General features: G+C 51.0%; 1 protein-coding gene across 1 annotated transcript in view; it reads right to left on the reverse strand.

Moving 5' to 3' along the window:
• The window catches only part of LOC131210351 (transcription factor hamlet), an 87043-nt gene that overhangs the window by 15388 nt on the left and 53709 nt on the right, over positions 1–17946 (reverse strand). The window contains exons 4-5 of the mRNA XM_058203583.1: positions 9319–9444; positions 9087–9195 (exon numbers count right to left, since the gene is read on the reverse strand). Coding sequence (XP_058059566.1) covers positions 9087–9195; positions 9319–9444 — 235 coding nt within the window. The remainder of the gene's footprint in view (positions 1–9086; positions 9196–9318; positions 9445–17946) is intronic.

Raw genomic sequence — 17946 nt, forward strand, 5'->3', positions numbered from 1 at the left:
ACCGAAACCGACCATTTGCTACAGATATTCATAAGGTCCCACTACCTAGAGCCCCACTCGGGTCGGGGTCACAGGATTGGACAGCACAGTGCCTTTGTGGAGCTCGGAGCTTCGGAGGAAGAAAAAAAGACACGAAAACTAATCTATGCCACACATTCCACATACACGCCGGGGACTACCAGCGGCAACGGCGGCATCTCGGGAGGCATTCTCTTCTCCGGCACGGAGGCCATCATCATCCGCTCGGTGTGCCGGTGGGCACAGGTGGCCGGGACGAGGGCTTAGATAACTCACCACCAGCCCGATGGGGCGGCCACCAGGCCTTCGACCGGGCTTCGGCGGGGTAGAAAGGCCCGAGACCTCGCCGAGACCGGCCAGACTACGGTCAGGCGGACACCCCAAAACCGGCCAGCAATCAATCATTCGAATCCGAAACGCCCGGACGCGGTTTGAGTGCCGAAAAATGGGCAAACCACTTCACCATCACCCCTACTGAGCCAAGGCGAGGCGGCATCTTTCGGAACGTCCGATCGATTCTGGTCACTAATTGTTTTCGGAGCTGGAGCTGCCGAGTCGCTGGCCTCTGCGGCTGGACGAACACCCCTTTTTGGGCGCTGGGCTCACTTTGGATCAAGAACTCACTTTAAGATGCCACTTGATGATCGCTGGGACCACTCGCTGGGATTCACTCGCAAGTTGCCGGTGCTCGTCGTCCGGAGGAAGCTTCTGAAAGGTGCATCCGAACACGTCTTCACCTACGGACCGATTGCTGGACTGTCCGGAACTAACGTCGCATCAAACGTCAGGGCTGCTCGTCGCCCCAGTGCTTCGGCTTCCGTTTCCACCGCCACCCCGACCCCCCTCCCAAATGGGAAATCTCTCCACTTTCCCGACTCAGAGGGCATAACGCACGCAGCGCACTCGCACGCAGTCATTCGTGTCGCGCGCGTTGGGGGCGCACATAAGTCACACAGGGACGACAACGACAACTTCCTCCGCAAAACACCGGTGGGTTAGAAAGGGACAGGGAGTCGGGGACCTCACCGGTGCAAGGATATGCATCGGTGAGAAAGGACACCGTCGCCGAAGGTGAAGGTGGCAGCATTATTCTGGAGAGGAGTTGATGGGGTTTGCTTTTTGTTTGCTTCCTTTTCTGTCCGGTCCGGACTTCAATGAGGACCTCCGAGGCTCACGGGGACCTGTACCCCTGGTGGCACTATCTGTCTCCCTCGCTTACGTGCAGTGTCTCTATTGCGCTTTTCGCGCATAATCATGAGGCGCGAGCGAGTCCGGTGCGATAATAATGCACGGACACGGTCGGGCGATGTAACGGGGTTAGGGTCCTTCCGTTTGGTGTGGAAACCCCCTTTTTGACCACCTGTGACCACCACAAAGAAGGCTCGAGGCACTGGCCTTACCTGTTCGTGGCAAATGGGACACAATTATATTGAACGGACATCGGAGCAGCGTCGGGAGGCCGCCAGGAATCGTCGCTGACCTTTGGCACCTCGACGTACCGAGGTTATCGTGTGTCTAATAGTGTGTCAATTGATGGGTCAGTGAGACTGCCGTGCCGTCAATAGATGGCCTTTTTGGTTCAATTTAATCTTAATAAAGAATGGCGTTAAATTAAATAGGAGTGGTTAAATTTAATTAAAAGCATGCTTTAATAATATTAACAACTGGATGATGCTTTTCTTTGCGAGGATTCCCAAGGAGCAAGGACCCTGTGTTCCCACGCAACTCATCCATGAACTTCGGGGCGCCCTCGCAGACTGTTCATCGACCCATATTGCACCGTGGAGCAGTTATAAAAACTCCCGCAACCCCGAAGAAGACTTTGGGCAAGCATCAGCTGCAATTTCTTTGCCCCCAAAAGCGGGTCCAAAACACCACCGGCGGCAACATAAGGAAGGCCAATTCCTTGTCGTGTCCCGTGCAGGATCGGTCACTCCCCGCGGGTCTCAAATGGTTGGTTTTTGGAGGGGGAAGGCGCGTCAGATGGCGACGCTTGGTTTCTTGTCCTTGAGCGTCGTCGTCGGCGGCGTCGGTGACTTACCGGGCGATGGTTTTCTCACGGGGTGCGCCCGACCGGTACACGGTAACCGCTGTACCACGAAGCGGTCACCCTGAGGCAGTCAGTGTGAGAACCGTGCCTGGTACGAAGGTGTGCCATATGGCTCTTCCTTGCTGAGCTATAGCCCTATATCAAAAATTCTTTACCCTTCGTGTCCTTTATGGGGCGCGATCTTTGATGGGAATGCCTCAGTTACTAACAGGCACGCCCTGCCGTTGGACCTTAAATTGATTTACTTGATACAAAGCGCCTGGTTTGCTACGGTACAGAAAATTAATAACATGATCCAACCACTGCCTCAATTACAGATGTGTTTGGCTTATAATGTTTCCAACAGCTTCTAAAGTGGATCTCACGTTGATAATGTTGCGTTCAAAAATTTATATCAACACTTCGTTTTTTAATTGCTTTTCTGCAAGCCTATTTTGCCTCTAATACATGCAATAAACTGCGATATCCACTATTAAATTAAAAAAAAACAACCACTTTTAATCAAAATGCAAAGGATTGACCGAATGGGCTCAGAGGCTCAAATGAAGAAGTGATTTTAGACCAAAAAAAATCAATCAAAAAAATCGATAAAGTCGTGCGAATAATATTTCTGAAACTCTGATACAAAACAGTGTATGTCATTGCGCTCATAAGTTTTTATTCTGCAGCCCTTTCTTAATTATAATTGTTGCCCCGAAGGTTTTCATTCATTGCGCCAGTTCTGTAAAATTACGTGGGGTTTTCTCCATTACCACTTCAAGATTTATCAATACATACATATTCTCAATGGGGGGAAAAAGTTTAACTCCTCCTCAGGTACGAGCTGAGTTGAGCCAACAAGTCATCAATTCAGAACAATGTTGCTCAGAATAACGTCCGTTTCAAAGCATAGTCAAAATAAGATTATTCAAGCTAACAAAATATTGATCAGAGCACACGAATGAAAGGGCCCTGTTATTTATTCCAGCTTTCCAGTGCGGCATTATTTTCGTATTGAGTATTGGCATTAGTTTTACATCCATCTATCAGCATTACAATCATTTTACGATAGTAGTTCTTTAATCATGCTAACTGAATTATGAACATTGATGTAATTTCATTTCATTTCATTTCAAAATGGGATACATCGATCTTTTCAACTTTAATTGCTTCAAATTACAAAGCTTTTCCTACCGCAGTGTGGCCATTGTTATTCGCCCATCCTTGTGACTTATTGGCATTGTTCCGTAATCATTCAACGACCATCACCGGATCTCGATGATCTCGACCGTTTTATAACGGCTTTTTGGCGTCGCTCGTATCCTTTGCAACGGCTCAAAGATTCCGACAGGTGTTTATTTCGTATGCACCCCTGCAACGCTCGGCACCGTATGCTGTCTCCGGCTACTCCATTAGGTCCGTTGAATTCCATTTAGCCACCAGAAAACCCCACATTTAACCTGCGATGAGGACGGGAAAATCCTCCCCAGAAAACAAGAAACCACAAACTAATTTCCATGGTCAACGGGCCAGTGCAAGGATGCGTGGCAACGTGCCTTCAATCTGGCTCAGGACCAGTGTCCAGGATCGGGATCCGCAAAAGAAAAGTCCCCGTTTTGAGCCGACAAACAAAGGCAATGGACTTTTGGAAACCGGCGCTCGTCACGGAGCTTGGCGTTGACTGGACTTTGGGAGTAAATCAAACGATGACAGATAAGGTCAGAGTGGCCCTTCTGTGAGAGTGGCCCCTCCGCAAGCCCGGCACGGGACAGGAAGTTTATCATCAGTGAGTGAATTAACCTCTGAACGGCAGTGGCGCGTGCTGTGTTTAATGTTCCTACGGCGCGCAGCCGGAAAGCCGGATGTGACCGGACACGGCAGCCGAGTGTTCTGTGCTGCAACCGCTGATTCACTTCCTGATTTTTGCGCCCGGGCAAGGATAACACACCGAAGGGGGACCAGCAGCCTGCGCGCGTCAACGGTCGCAACGTAACGACCACAAAAATGCCCTCCCGACGGTTGGGCCGACTTGGGTTCCGAGTGGTTGGCTTTTTTAATCAGGACATCATGCAGGACGCGAAGGGACAAGCGAGAAAAGAAAAAAAAACTCGGACCCCTACCAAATAGTGTCCAGCCCCCCGGTGTCCCTGATTTCATCCACCATCCGTCGGGATCCGTGGAGCGTATTAAAACGTAACCTGGTCGTGATGGGGTTTACACGGCACACCAGGACGAGGCACGAGACACCGAAACAGCCCCGTTGACCTCTTCTGCGATCGGTAATCATCGACCGGGAAAATGGCGTCAAGGCAGCAAGATAAGCAATCACTGCCACGTGACGAACGTTTTGCGTGTAATCAGACATGTTTTCGCGTGTGCCTGTGTTCGTCTGTGTCCTCAGACCTCCGACAGGGCGAACTTTCCGGTCGATACACCACACAGCTCCACTCCAGGTTTTGCGTAAGATCAGCGCCGTACGGATCGTTGTTTGCACGGATGCGTAATCATTTCGCATGTTTCCCTACTACGCTTCGTCCCGGCCCCCCGGGTAAGGCTGTTTCGCCGTGTGACCCTCGGCAACACACTTCGCACCGTTCCCAATTATTCCACTATCGATCGCACATGTTTTAACGTAGCGCGGACGGCATAAAAATGAAATTTTGAACGATAGTGCAGCGCGAGCCCTGAAAAAAAGGTAGCATTCCGCGCAATCGTGAGAAAGTGGGGCCCGCGATCGTGGATTGCGGTGTGTCGCAAGGATCGAGAAAAAAAATTACGCGAATATCGGAGTGTTCAGGAATACAGAATAAAATATAAAAAAACATCCCGAAACACGGTAAGTCACCAGGCTCGCCGAGACGGGACCGAAAAAACCCTCCTCCGAATTCCGCCACAAATGGCCTTTTTCGCGGGTACTCTGCTCGATCCGCACGATGGAGCGGCTTGGTTTTGGTGGCCCGTTGCCCCCGTGTCGTGGGAGAACCGTTTCGTTATCGCAATTTACTTGCTCGTTTCGTACCTTTCTTTACGATCGCGATCGCGATCGGACCGCGCCGTTGTCAGGGGAAGAAATAAAGAAAACCCGCCCAAACCTACCACCGGCTGATAAGCATAGGGTCAGTCGGCGCAAATCATTTGAAAACGGATTACGGTTAAGCGACACAATTTGTGTGGTTCGCTTTACCCGTAACCGTTACCCGGTGGCCGCTGTGCCTGCGAAGGTAGCAAAAGTTTTGTTTAAAAATTTGTGCCAGTTTTGAAGACCCCTGGTGAGGCCGCTTGTTCAACAGAAGAAATGTAGAGCCCGGCGCCATATGGTTCCGTTTTCTCGAGGTTAATAAAACGGCTAAAATACGGTTGGCTTCCAAATTGCCGCGGTGACCCCCCGAAGGCCAGTAAAGTCAGCGCCGTGACCAGCCAAGCGCGACAAAGTTGAGAAGTAACCGGGTACTTACCCAACGAGACCAACGGTCCAATACGCTTCTCGGACGAACAGTGAGTTTTGTGGGGCTTTTTTTAAATGAGTTGAAAAATTCAGCCTCACGCAAGCAGCTTAATTCCGTTAATTCCTAGCCGTATTGGGTCTACCGACGAAATACTTCCTTTTTCGTCGAAACAGCTAATAAATGTGAGCGTATTGCCGTTACAAAAGACAAATCCTGTAGTCGCTACACGGACATATGTAACACTTAATGCTGCTCATTTATGCATCACCCGCTCGCCATAGGAGTGCGGAATCCAGAAGTCGAAAGCCGTGCCCGTGCGGAAAATTGCATGACCCAAACCAGATGCGGGCTTTCCCACTTTTCAATCGCACCCTCGCCGAGCCTCAACCTTTGCCCCGGGTGGGTCAAGCAGTGGTTCCGGTGTCGCCCGGGCAAAGCGTGAGGATCGCGAAGGAATTAGTTCGAGTTTGTCATTAACGGTCATCAAACATCGGTACACCGTCACCCTGTAATGGTGGTGCAGCTCACCCTTATTGACGATTGAGAAAATTATAATTTATGACCCAATCGCTATCGCGCCACCCGGGGAAAACCGAGATGTAACGGTGCTGATAGTGGGACGCGACTCGTGACCGCCATCGACTGTCGTGTCCGACTGGCTCGTGGCTCATAATTGAAGGACCTTCCGCCGGCTTGCACCGAAATACATTGTTGCAAGCGGAACCCGGACCGCGGAACGGTCATATTTGTTGTCCTGGCTCCGAGCGGATCGATTCGATAGCATTTAAAAACAATTGTCCACAATTGAGATGTTGGCGATTGCATTAGCAAAACATTTCTTTCGTCGGGGCTGTGCGAAAGGATCATCAGGCGATCCCGCAGCCAACTTTCACAATCAACCGGTGGTGGTTATCGACGACCTTTAAACTCTCTCTCTCTTGATGTGGACATTTCTCTGGCTGCCCTCCATTAGGGACAAAAGGATCATTGGAACTCGGCATTCGGAAGCGGCATCCTGGCGTCAAAAATCACGTTGTTAATGATCGGTTATGGATCCGCTGGGATGTACGCGCCCAGCGACCCTCGATTCAGGGTTTTTTTCTTCTCCGTATCATTTGTGCGATGACATAATTTATCAATTTACACCCCGCAGCCAGGGGCTTCGGAAGGCTAGGGAAGATGCGCAGTCTCGTACCGCATCGCCGCTGGTCCCGCTGGCTCGCTGGGTAAGGTTGGGTGTAAAAACTCGTCGATGGCTTTCGATGGCACGCGCATCATCCCGGAGGTAGCTCCGTAAATCCCCTAAACATTGTGTGAAATTAGGCGCTCGGCCCGGCTTGTCGACCCTCGTGTCGACGGCGAGAAACGAGGACTTTGGCGCCCCCGTTATTTGTCTCTCTCTTACTTTCCGATTCCCCGGCCGTGCCGTGCCGTGTCACCGTCGCACGGCCAATCATGTTCAACACATGTTGTGCCACGGGCCGGGGGCGCATGTAATCGTAATCGAAAGATAAACACAAAGGCTAGACAGTCAGTCAGGGTTGGAAATAAATAGAGGACGAGTGTGTCCTTTTTCCGAGTGCGGCCCAAGGTGCCAATCATAATCCACCCCTGTGCGCCGGGACACGGACAGCCCAAGGTTCGACACAAAAGCGCAGCGCGTTGCGAAGTGTGCAAATCCACAACGCATGAGAGATTAATACTTCGCGCACGCACCGTGGTGTCGATGTCTCGGTGATGTAACTGTCACCCGCTTATCAGATGGTTCAACATACAACCGATGGGTGCCCCCTTCGCACACGCCACGCCACGCCGCAACTCGCAATTCATTCCTGTGGGCCGTCCTTGCTGCAGTGTCCTTTTCGTTCACGTCCGAACTGCATCACACCCGGGCCGGGGTGCCCGGGCCCGTACCGACATTAATCCTTTACGTCAACTAATAAACTGTCAGCTTCCGTTACGGTGCGATCCTGGTGGCCGCCCCGCTGCCCTAATCACCACCGAATCGTGTCCGAATGTGGCCAAAATCAATTAACCGAAAATGGGTCTCTGGCGTGGTGGTGCAAAGGGCGGACTCGAATCGCGTTTCAAGGTCGCACCGTTCAGGATACGCCGGCGCGTAACCCTTCCGGCGGGATCCCGCATGATTGGGTCATCCGAGTCGAAGCGACTCGAAAGGATGCTGACGGATGACGGAACGATTCGAAAGGATTGGCGATGATGTGGGATGGATGATTAATAGGTTCCGTGGGTCCTTTCGGGAGGATATATCGATGCAGTCGTGATAAATGAGGGCTGGGCAGACGAAATGATACGCCGGATGCTGTACGCGTGCGGAGCACAGGACAATTTCCAAGCCCGGCCAGCTGTTCCCGGGCCAAAAATCGATCAACGGGCCTGGGATGGTTGAGGCCCAAGTCACTATAACATCTAAATCTTCAAATAGACATAACGTTAGGTCAGGCAGATATTCTAATAAAAATTGATGTTCTCACGTGCCAACAGGCTACTGTAAAAAAAGAACTGGCATGCAAAAAATCAATCGATTTGTTTCACGAAATGGTGATGAGCCCGGCGCACTGCCCAGCGCTGGCTGTCACACCCAACCGATTCGATTCGAACGGCTCCATTAGCAACTCCCAATCCTAGACGAGCCGAAAAAACGGAGCAAAACAGCAAAAAAACCGTGTGGGTAAGATTTATGTGGAAAGCATGCAAAACAACGAACCGTGAGTGTGGTAAAGATCATTGAAAAAAACTTTATGAAAGACAAATATTTTTTATAACGCAACATCGCAGCGAAGGTGATAGACACAGCATCCAAAAAAATGTCCCACCCGAAGACCCATGTCACTGCAACTCCGTGGCCACTAATCGAGGGGCAGGATTCAAATTGATAGGGTAAAAAAAACGGTTGAAAAACTAATTTCTTCAGCAACCCCATTCGAATCATTTGCATATTGCTTTGGTTCCGTCGCTTTCGATACTCGCCCCTAGATGGCGCCTCGTGCTCGCGACCAACTCGCGTTTTCAATATCTGAATCCGTTTAACGCAGGCACCCCTGCCCTGGTGCTGCCGGAAGCCAACGGACACGCGATAATCATCTAATCGTGGGGATTAAAATTATTCCTTTTCTTTGGTTGAGTTAACCAACAGGGGAAAAAAACTCCGAACAGCGCCAGTTGCTGTCGGTTCGCGGGGAATTAAAAGTGGAAGTGATTTGAATTAATTGTGCAAACTTTATCACCACACCAAACGATCCACACCGATCCCGAGAGCACGCGCCCGACGCGTGGACCGGTGGATTTATTTAATTGTCCGGGTGTGACACGCCGTTTGAAGTTGGGCCTAATCCTCCGGTTGCTCACTTTTTAATTTGTCCACCGTCAGTGCAGCGTGAATTATGAAGTGAGAAGTTTATTACGGCACCGATCGTTTGCATACGGCAAGCCAGCGTGCCGAGCAAAGGCTTATTTGGGAAGTTATTAAAACGGGCAAACACAGACCGGGGGCATCTTAATCCTTTGCGATGTACACAAACCATCTGAACAGCTGCATTTGGACCAACAAAGCCTCATCGACTTACCCGAACCGCCACGTTCGCTGCGCTCATCTTGACCGTCGCGCGGATGCAGAGGAACCTTCGGGCGCAACAGCAGCTCCCTTCCGGGGCTGATATCACATATCACTTCGTACCACAGCTGTAAGCAAAACAACCAACACAAAAAAACGGGGACAACACGGAGTGAATTAATAATGTGAGCTTGCGAAGTGGGCCCCGCGCGGTTTGACGGAGCTTCTAACGAGACACTTCAACGACTCACATGACCATCTTTGAGGAAATGATTCACATTCACTTCGGCCGCGCTCGAGGTGCAGCGAATGTTTTTCATCCAATTCGTCGGCTCCAGTGTCGCATCGAGCCAACCGCGGACGTCCAGATCAATCACCTAAGGAGTAGACAAGAAAAATGCAAAATGTTAACACAGTTCAGTGTAATATTTTGAACCCGCCCGTAGCGCCCCGTGCGGCCGTTCCCGGAACTACTGCGCAAGCAACTAGCTAAGACACACACCAGCCGTTCCGGAAACTGAACTAGATCACCTTTTTGAAATGTTCTTCCGAATCCGCGCATGTCTTTCGTGTCTTCACAAAGCCTCATCCTTCCTTTCACCTAGCTGTGGCCACTCGTTATTCCCTCTTTCTCCCGCTCAGGTCGCTTCCGTTTCCTCATCGCCGCCAAACCTGAGCTTGTACGATGAAGCGTGTCTCTGGCTGGAAACAGGAAAATGTCGAACGCCATTGTCCAATCACGAAGCAGAATCGGACACCCTACGGTCAACCGGGGCACATCACATGCTATCTCCTTTCACACTCGGACCATCCTTTTTGAACCAATCGTAAAGGAAATCGTCCTTTTGCGTCGATTGACACGTACGATTCCCAGTGAGGCACTGTTCCCAATCGTTGGCACCTTTTGCTCGCCGATATCCGTCCCCTTGGCTCGAAAGCAAATTAAATTTTAATTTTCGATGAAAACCGGGATTACAACACATCGACAGGGACAGGAGAAGGATGAAAGGACACGGTCTTTCTTTGTCTTTGGTCCGACTGCAAGGCCGACGGGTTGCTAGCTGTAGAACTCTCCGAACAGTTTTTGGAACTTTCACAACAACGCAAAAAAGCGATTGACCGACAAAGCGACACGGTCCGAGAGATTGACACATTTCACCAAGACTATCCGGCAACTCGAACGGACTCAACATAATCGATAATCCTCGAGTGTGAAGAAACGGATCCTGATCCTTCCGAGAGGACACCCCGACCGGTCGGCCATCCCGTCGAGTAGATTAGTGATCGGTAGCAATGTAAGGCGCGCATTGTCCCACCCGCCTTGTCCGACATGGAAAGTCGACTCAGGGAGATGGGAAAAGATTAGCAAAACGCTCTCTTCCCGGGCACCACCTGAAGGAAGGACTTGTCCGAATGAGGTCCAGCCGAGGTCACCCGGACAGAATGTGTAATCTAATTTTCATGAACAATCGACCGGGAAGGACCTTTCATAAAATGCTGGCCCATATTCTCCGCAACGGCCAGAAGTTGCGTGACCGGCCAGAAATCGAAGCAGCAGCATGGGCCGAATGTAGGACAAAACCACAGCATCGGCAGCCCTCCGGTTTTATCTGTTCCCCAGCAATCGGCATTTCGGCACGTTCGAGAAGGCACACACGATTATCTTCGGGTCCCGGGTCGTCAGGCCGCCCGTCCGTCGCCTCTTTCACAGATGTTTAAGAAATAATTATAATTTGAAGATGCGAAAGATACAACCCGCCGCGCCGTGGCCTCAAAACCGAGACGCCCCGGGATCCACAAGAAAGATGATCTTCGTACGTGATATTGTAACAATAACCGACAGGCCGTCGGCGGGACGTGAGCTATCATCGTGTCCCGGGCCACAGTGCGCTCTCGGGCGTTTAACGATCGGAACACGAACACCGGCGAGCAAGATCGAAGACATTGTCCGGAGGACGCCAAGATGTCCGGACCGACGGCCAATCCCCGGGAGCTCATTATGCGGCGCGCCGGCCCTAAGAAATGGGTCGATTCTTGCGTTCGCTGGCCGCCCTGGCCGATCGCTTTTCCCGGTCCCCGGTGGCGGTTGCTCCAAATAGCCGTGACGGAGTAAAACTGACGTTCGCTGAATTCATTAACAAACACTACGAGCATTGCGATCGTTCGGTGAACTGCTCAGACCGCCGGCACTGTACTCGAGGATCTTCGGGATGTTCTCGGAGGTTATCAGACTGATCTAACCGTTTATAAAACTCCGTCAACTTCATTCGATTAAATGCATCTAATCGGCTTGTCACTCTTAAGGGGCAACCGATCCTTCCCAAGCGCAGCCACGCGTAACCACTAGCGGTAGCTTATTGGATAACGATTTCATAAATGCATCTTCAACCGGAAAGACAAGAAGGCAACCGTTGCGGTCCCCGGCCCAAAAGAACGTTAGACCACGCCGGGCACTGCACCCGACTGCAGTCATGCGTGACGCAAAAGGGGTGCACAACGACCCGGCGCATCCTTCCCGCCGCTGCGTGTATGTTTGCCTCTGGCTCGAGAGCCGTCAAGAGTGTTTATTTAGGAAGCCACTTCATGGCAGATAATGACGGGTGCGAAGGAATCCCCGGGCACACTGCTTGCCGCGAGCCCGGCAACAAGTCAAGCGCCTTCGTTGGTGGCTTCCTTGGCGTTGGTTTACCGTGTAAACACGAGGTTCCACACCAGATCCGGTTCCGGTTCGAGCTCCCTGGCAAAGAGGAAGGAAGCAAACGAATTTAACGCTTCATCAAAACGTGTTTTAAAATCTGTCGCGATGCCATCGAAACCGTCAATAATTGGCTTCGTCTTGAGCTGGAAAGTTGGAAAATTTATTTCCTCCCGAAGAAAATTGTTCACCAGTTGCAGGTCACGCTGACAGCTGGTCAGGAACGAACGAACGGGGGTGGCACGCTAATCAACCGTTTAGTGGCAGCTTGTGACGGAACGGACCAAACTTCCGGTGAGCGGCAAATGTGAGACAACGAGCGTTTCCTCTCCGGACCATATGCTAACGACGGCCATCCGTTGGTTGCCTGGGACAGGAAAATAAATGCTAGCAATTAATAGTTGTCCAACAAATCTGGACGTCACGATGGTCATCGTTGGTCATCGCTTATGCTTCGCCGCGAAGATCACAGGACTACGGCAACGGCTACGGCAGGGTTCTGTCAATCAACCCAACCCATCAGTTGTGATGGGAAAAATGGAAACGAACCATCCCGCCTTTTTTGTGATGTAACCACATTCTGTGACTTGCCGGCCCACTTCTTGTAATCTAATTTTCTAAATTTGCATATCAAACCTCCAAACCGGTAACTAGTGTTCCATTGTTGCCTTCTCCTGCGGTGGACAGTGAGTGCTGTCAATCCGAAGCTGTCAATCGTCATCCGGCGCCTGCTTCGCCGACCGAAGTGAATCAATAATTATTCTGTTCCCATTGACATCCCTAATTCCCGCCCCGGGGTGTTACGACACCATCGCCGGCCTCATCATCGGTGTCCTTCGCCAGTTTGTGGTTTGTGTTTTGTTTTTTCTCCACTCTTGAGATAGGGCGCGACAGTATTAAAAATTCATATGCCTGTCCGGAATTACCGATCAATTGTGGTTCCGTGCTTGAAGCGAACCGTTAAACGTCGAAGTTCGAGTGGCCGACGACGAGGACACATCGGTCCCATGTCTGCCCCGTGTATCTCAAGAGTGCAGCGTTCGCCGGGAAGGTCAAACTGGGAAACGATTTTCATTTCCCCCGAAAGGACCTACCGATATGCTAATTTCCATTACCGGGCGAAAGGAAAACAGAGCCACCGCTCTTCCGATACGAACCCCGGGCAAGTGGCACCCCTCGCAGTCTGTCCCCGCGGGAACCCTGATTCCCTGATTGACTTCTCCACAGTTTATCACGCATCACGAGAACCCTTCGAGGGAATCGAGCACGAACCCCCTTGTCCCGATTGCTCTGGCCCATCCGCCCACGTGCAAGCTGACGTGACCGTCTCCCGAGCCGAAGCAGAGCTCGCCTCCAATCCTCGTCGTCCGCCTCGGGCGACCGACCGCCGAGAGCACCGGGGGAAAAACATATTTAAAAACACTCCAAGCGGTGGTAATTTAATCAAAATTGAGCAACACCACGGACAACAACGGTGGGTTGTGCAGCCATGACACCCTCTTTGCCGGCGGGCAGGGGATTTCGGGCTGAATGGAACTCTAATGGCTGCGGAACGACAGCCGGGGCCAAAGTGGGAAGCGACTTTATGATGGCGATACGGGGAGGTGATTGAAACATATTTCCCACATTAGTCTCCGGGTCCGCCTCCGATAAGGCCAATCGGTGGACTGTTGCCGCAGTTGTTTGATAAATCTTTCCAACGATACGCTTTGCTGGGCCGGGACAATCTGTTTTCCCGGAGGGAGAGCTGATCTTCGCTTTCGGCCGAGTAATTGATATCCAATCGAAGGATAATTTCTAAGGAATTTTAACCGGAAACCAGCGGAATAGATCGGGAAGACTGGACGAGTATAGTTTGGGTTGACATTTTGCTGTTTTTTCCGAAAAGTCATGATTTCGCACAAGGAACGCACAGAAAGAATTAAGCTTCCACCAGCTCACCGTGAGTTGCAGATATTGAGCTTCTGTGCCGGCTTTTCAATGTTAATTTTCCGTTTAATTTAACGCCTTTGTAAAACCACAAACGGGTGGCCTAAGATCTCGTGGGAGAAGCAGTAGGAGCGCTGATCTCCTTGAGCGGAATTGAATCGTTTCAGCGAACAAAACCCAGCCCGGCCCCGGTCAAGGATCAAACAGTGCGCGCGCCGACCGAGGTGTCAATGGGCCAACACACACCCCGATGATGGTGACAATTTGCAAAGCGAGCTAAGCCTTCCTTTACACGCCGCCACTCGGCATTCGGCGTGTCGATATCCGCTGGTCGGGAAGGGAAGCAAAATAAGGACCCGGGAGGACCCGCAAAGAAGACGCACCGAACGCACCCGTCCGCCAGGTAGCATGAATATTCATTTTTCTCCGTTTTCTCGAACGGTTTCGAATGCAAATGGAATTTAAAAATGGAATACTGTAAAAAGGACACGGATACGAAGAGAACCGTTTTTCGTAAAACTCAAGCCAAACGAACAGGAGACCCATTTTTGGTCGACGCTTTTTTATCTGTGAAAATCGCCAGAAATTCGACCAGTGAATGACTGAAGAGAGACACTGATAGGCACATCGGACAGGGTGGCTTCTCGGTCCCTGTTTCGCGCTGGCTAATCTCCGGCCAAGCCCTCGCTAACCCCTTTTTGCCGCTAACGCTAAGTGTCAATCATCAAATTCACACCATCCCTCGGAAAGCGCCCGGTAAGGCCGGCCGGGCAGGACAGAGACCTTAAACCAGAATATGATACGTATCGGAACCCTCGAGGAGATAGATCGGCTCGGAAGCAGGCCTACCGTGTGGTGGCTTCCGAAAGTGGTGTGATCTGCTTTTCCGCTACAAATTGGCGGTGGTTTCACGGTGACACCGCACGGGATAGGGACCCTTCGCTAGGCGACCGAACGGTGATAGGTGCGTAGTGTCCTTTTCTCGCTCGTAGAGCATCCAAGCGGAAGATCCAGCCCCTGCGCCAAGGGACAGCTCATTTACACCTGGAGATGACTGACAAGCCCCGGGCGAGAGTGAAGTGAAACCGAAAGGAAAGCGTGAGGATGGCCACTGGGAAGTGGAATCCGTAACAGCGGCACCTTCGAATCGACCTTAAATCTCGTCAACCAATTTAATCTTCAGCTGTGCGTTGATCTGAGGTTCGAGGATTCTTTTTCTCCTGCGTTGGGAATGCCACTATTTACCGAGCCACCGTGCGTGCGGCTGCAGGTCGTGTTCGATTCCTCCGGTCGGGCCACCTTGACAACTCAATCGAAGACACAGCGAACGGATCGGGACAGGATTAGGTAGCTACGTCCTTTCCGCCCGGCTTTCGGGCCTGTTCCGCTCGGAGCGGATTTTTGCACCGAAAAAAGATTCCTCGATCCGTTAGATCCTTGGTTCGTTTTACCGGTACCACCGAGATAGATCGGCCAACGCTGGTGAAAAAAATGGCGCCAGCGACATTTATGAGGGCAAATTAGGGGGTTTTACTTATTTATTTGCTTGATTGAGCTGAAGACGTCATCCTTTTCCCATCCGTTGGCTGTAATAAATCTGGTTTTGGTTTCGGATTGCCATCGGGATGAAGGGCTCACAGGGCACAACACTCTCTATGGGCGCCATTTTTTTTTTTTTTTGCGTGGTTCAAGGACGTTTCGACTCAAGAACATTCTCCGTAAATCAAACCGTTTGTTCAATCCAGTGTGTTAGCCCCAGCGGGTCAGCGCCGCAATTTACCCGAATGACCAGCCATATTCATAATCCAACTTTAAGAAAAGCCGGACACGTCGGAACACGTAACGTTTCGCGGAGCGTTATTTAATTAAGAATGGTAAAATTCGTAAGAAATCAACCAAACAAATCAATTGATTGAATAAAGGGATTAATTTCGAACCACTTGTGTGCCGCTTTTCTTACACAGACCACACACCCCAATCGGGGCGCCACAACTGCTGACCCGTACCAATCAGCGAAGGCACCGAAAGTATCGCGTTACCGAGCAGGCCGAACGGCCGCAAACGCAACCCCGTTCAGGTGGCCAAACATAACGGCTCATCTGTCAATCAAACTGTTATCGTCGCGAGTTGTCAGCTTCTGCGTGTAACCGTTACCGTTTGTGATTTATTAGGACCTTCGTGAGCTTACGTCTTACGCTCTTTCGGGACCCACTTGCTACGACTTGTCTACCATGTGGTGGCTCAGCAGCAAATGTACAAACGTTTAGGAAGTGTAGTGAAATAAATATTTTCTCGTGCGTTAAACTCATGCCGTACAATGTTGTGCCAACCCAACGGCGTCCGATGCATTTAAATTAAAGCGGAACGCGAGACCATTTTCGAAACAGTCCACCTCCTGGCGCCGGGATGATAATAAATGGCGTCACATTTTGAAGCAATTAACACATAAAAGCCAAGCCTAGCATATCAAGGCGCGTCATGCTGCCATGCTGCTGTGGCTGCGCTCAGCTATTGTCGATTTATTGAGGCGTAAATTATTTTTCATCCCTGTCAACAGCCATCCGGGTGCTCGAAAGTCAGGTTGTCAGGCAGCGAGGGGGCAGCCAGAAAGCCGTCCACTGCCAGGGGGTGGCAGCGGACTCGGAACTCATTAAAATTTTAGCACTGTGACAAAACTACACCGACTCATGTGTTCCGTCCGTCCGTCCGTCGTTGGTGAAGGTCCCGCAATATCTACAAACCCAGGAACCCCGGACCCCGGACGGGTGAGTTATGTCGTTCGGCTGTGCCGGGGAAAGTGCGGTCCGAACATAATTAATATTTCACATTACAACGAGCCAACTGCGGCCCGCAATCACCGATTGTCCATCACGCAGCCATCCCCAGGTGCAGCCTCCGGCGAAGGGACAAACAGCTAGAACTTTACCAGCCTTTGATGTTGCGCTGGGAGCGTTACTCCGGCCCACAGATCAAGCCCGCTCCGGGCCCCCCCAAAAGGCTTCCACATAAATTTCTCCACAAAGTGCATAGCGAAAAGCGAAACAAAAATCAATTCACAATAGAGACCCGCCGCTCTGGTTAGTTGATGTGGCAAAAAAAACCATCGCGCCCCAAACGGTAACCTGGTGGGCGCTGGGTAATGGTGGGGACCGTCCCGTCGCCGAGTGCGGTTGGATGCACCCAGCATTTTAAGCATAAAATTTTAATCATAATTTTATTGCAACTTTTTAATTTTAATTTTCCACTCCACGGCGACTTTTTATTTCGCGCTCGCCGGCGCTCAAACGGTGCGCAAAAAGGCGCGGAAAAAATTACATTGTTCATTTAACCCTAAAACGAAACGGCCACCGACCAGCAAGGGGCAGCGATTTTTTTTTTGCATCCCCGTCTTAAATAATTTGTCAAAGCAGCGTTGCGTGCGGCCGCAAAAGTGTGTGCGTTTGTGGTTTGATGATGAATTATGCTGGGCGCGGAAAATCAACCACGCCAGGCACGCCGCGGCAACCGCAAAATACGTCCGTCCGCGAACTATTTTCCAGATGAATGCCGATGGATGCACAGCCTCGGGGGGGGGCGCACCACGTGGTTAAACTCTGTGTTTGTGTAATTTATGCCCATTTTCGCACTTGACCACAGCAAAAAAAAACTCACCCCCAATCGCGTTGCCAATAAAAAAGGGCTCTTCTCAACGATTCGCTGAGTGGTAAACAATAGTTTTTAACTATTTTGTTCAAAACACTTTTCAAACCATTCAAACACGTTGTGGGTAGCGCAAAAAGAAGGAAACATGAGCCCAAAACAAAACCACCAGGTGTCCTCTTATATCCTGCTGTCCCACCCTGCCGTAGCTAAGTGATACATCCGGATTGCCCTCCAACGACGAGCAAGACAAACGGCCGTCTGCTAGGACCCACAACCCACGAGAAACGAGCGCCAAAAACGCAAATGTTGCTGACACGTCGTATCCTTCTTTCCGCCAGAAACCGCCAAACGCCATTCGGCTGCCGAAGACAACGAAGGACACTGTGCCTTGCCCTTGCTTCCTTCTCGACGGTCGACCGGCAGCACTGACCGTTACGTTACCGGGAATGGGGGCCGAAAGATACTTTTCTTTTTCACCAAACACCGTCAGGCCACCGCCCATGGAAACCCCCTAAAAAGAGAAGCCCAAAAACTCTAGCCCACCGGCCAAGCGTACAGACCTCCGCATACACGGCAAGGTATATCTTAATAAATGTGTTTGTGTCATGTTGCG

The sequence above is a fragment of the Anopheles bellator genome, chromosome 2, assembly GCF_943735745.2.
Source record: "Anopheles bellator chromosome 2, idAnoBellAS_SP24_06.2, whole genome shotgun sequence".
NCBI lineage: Eukaryota > Metazoa > Arthropoda > Insecta > Diptera > Culicidae > Anopheles > Anopheles bellator.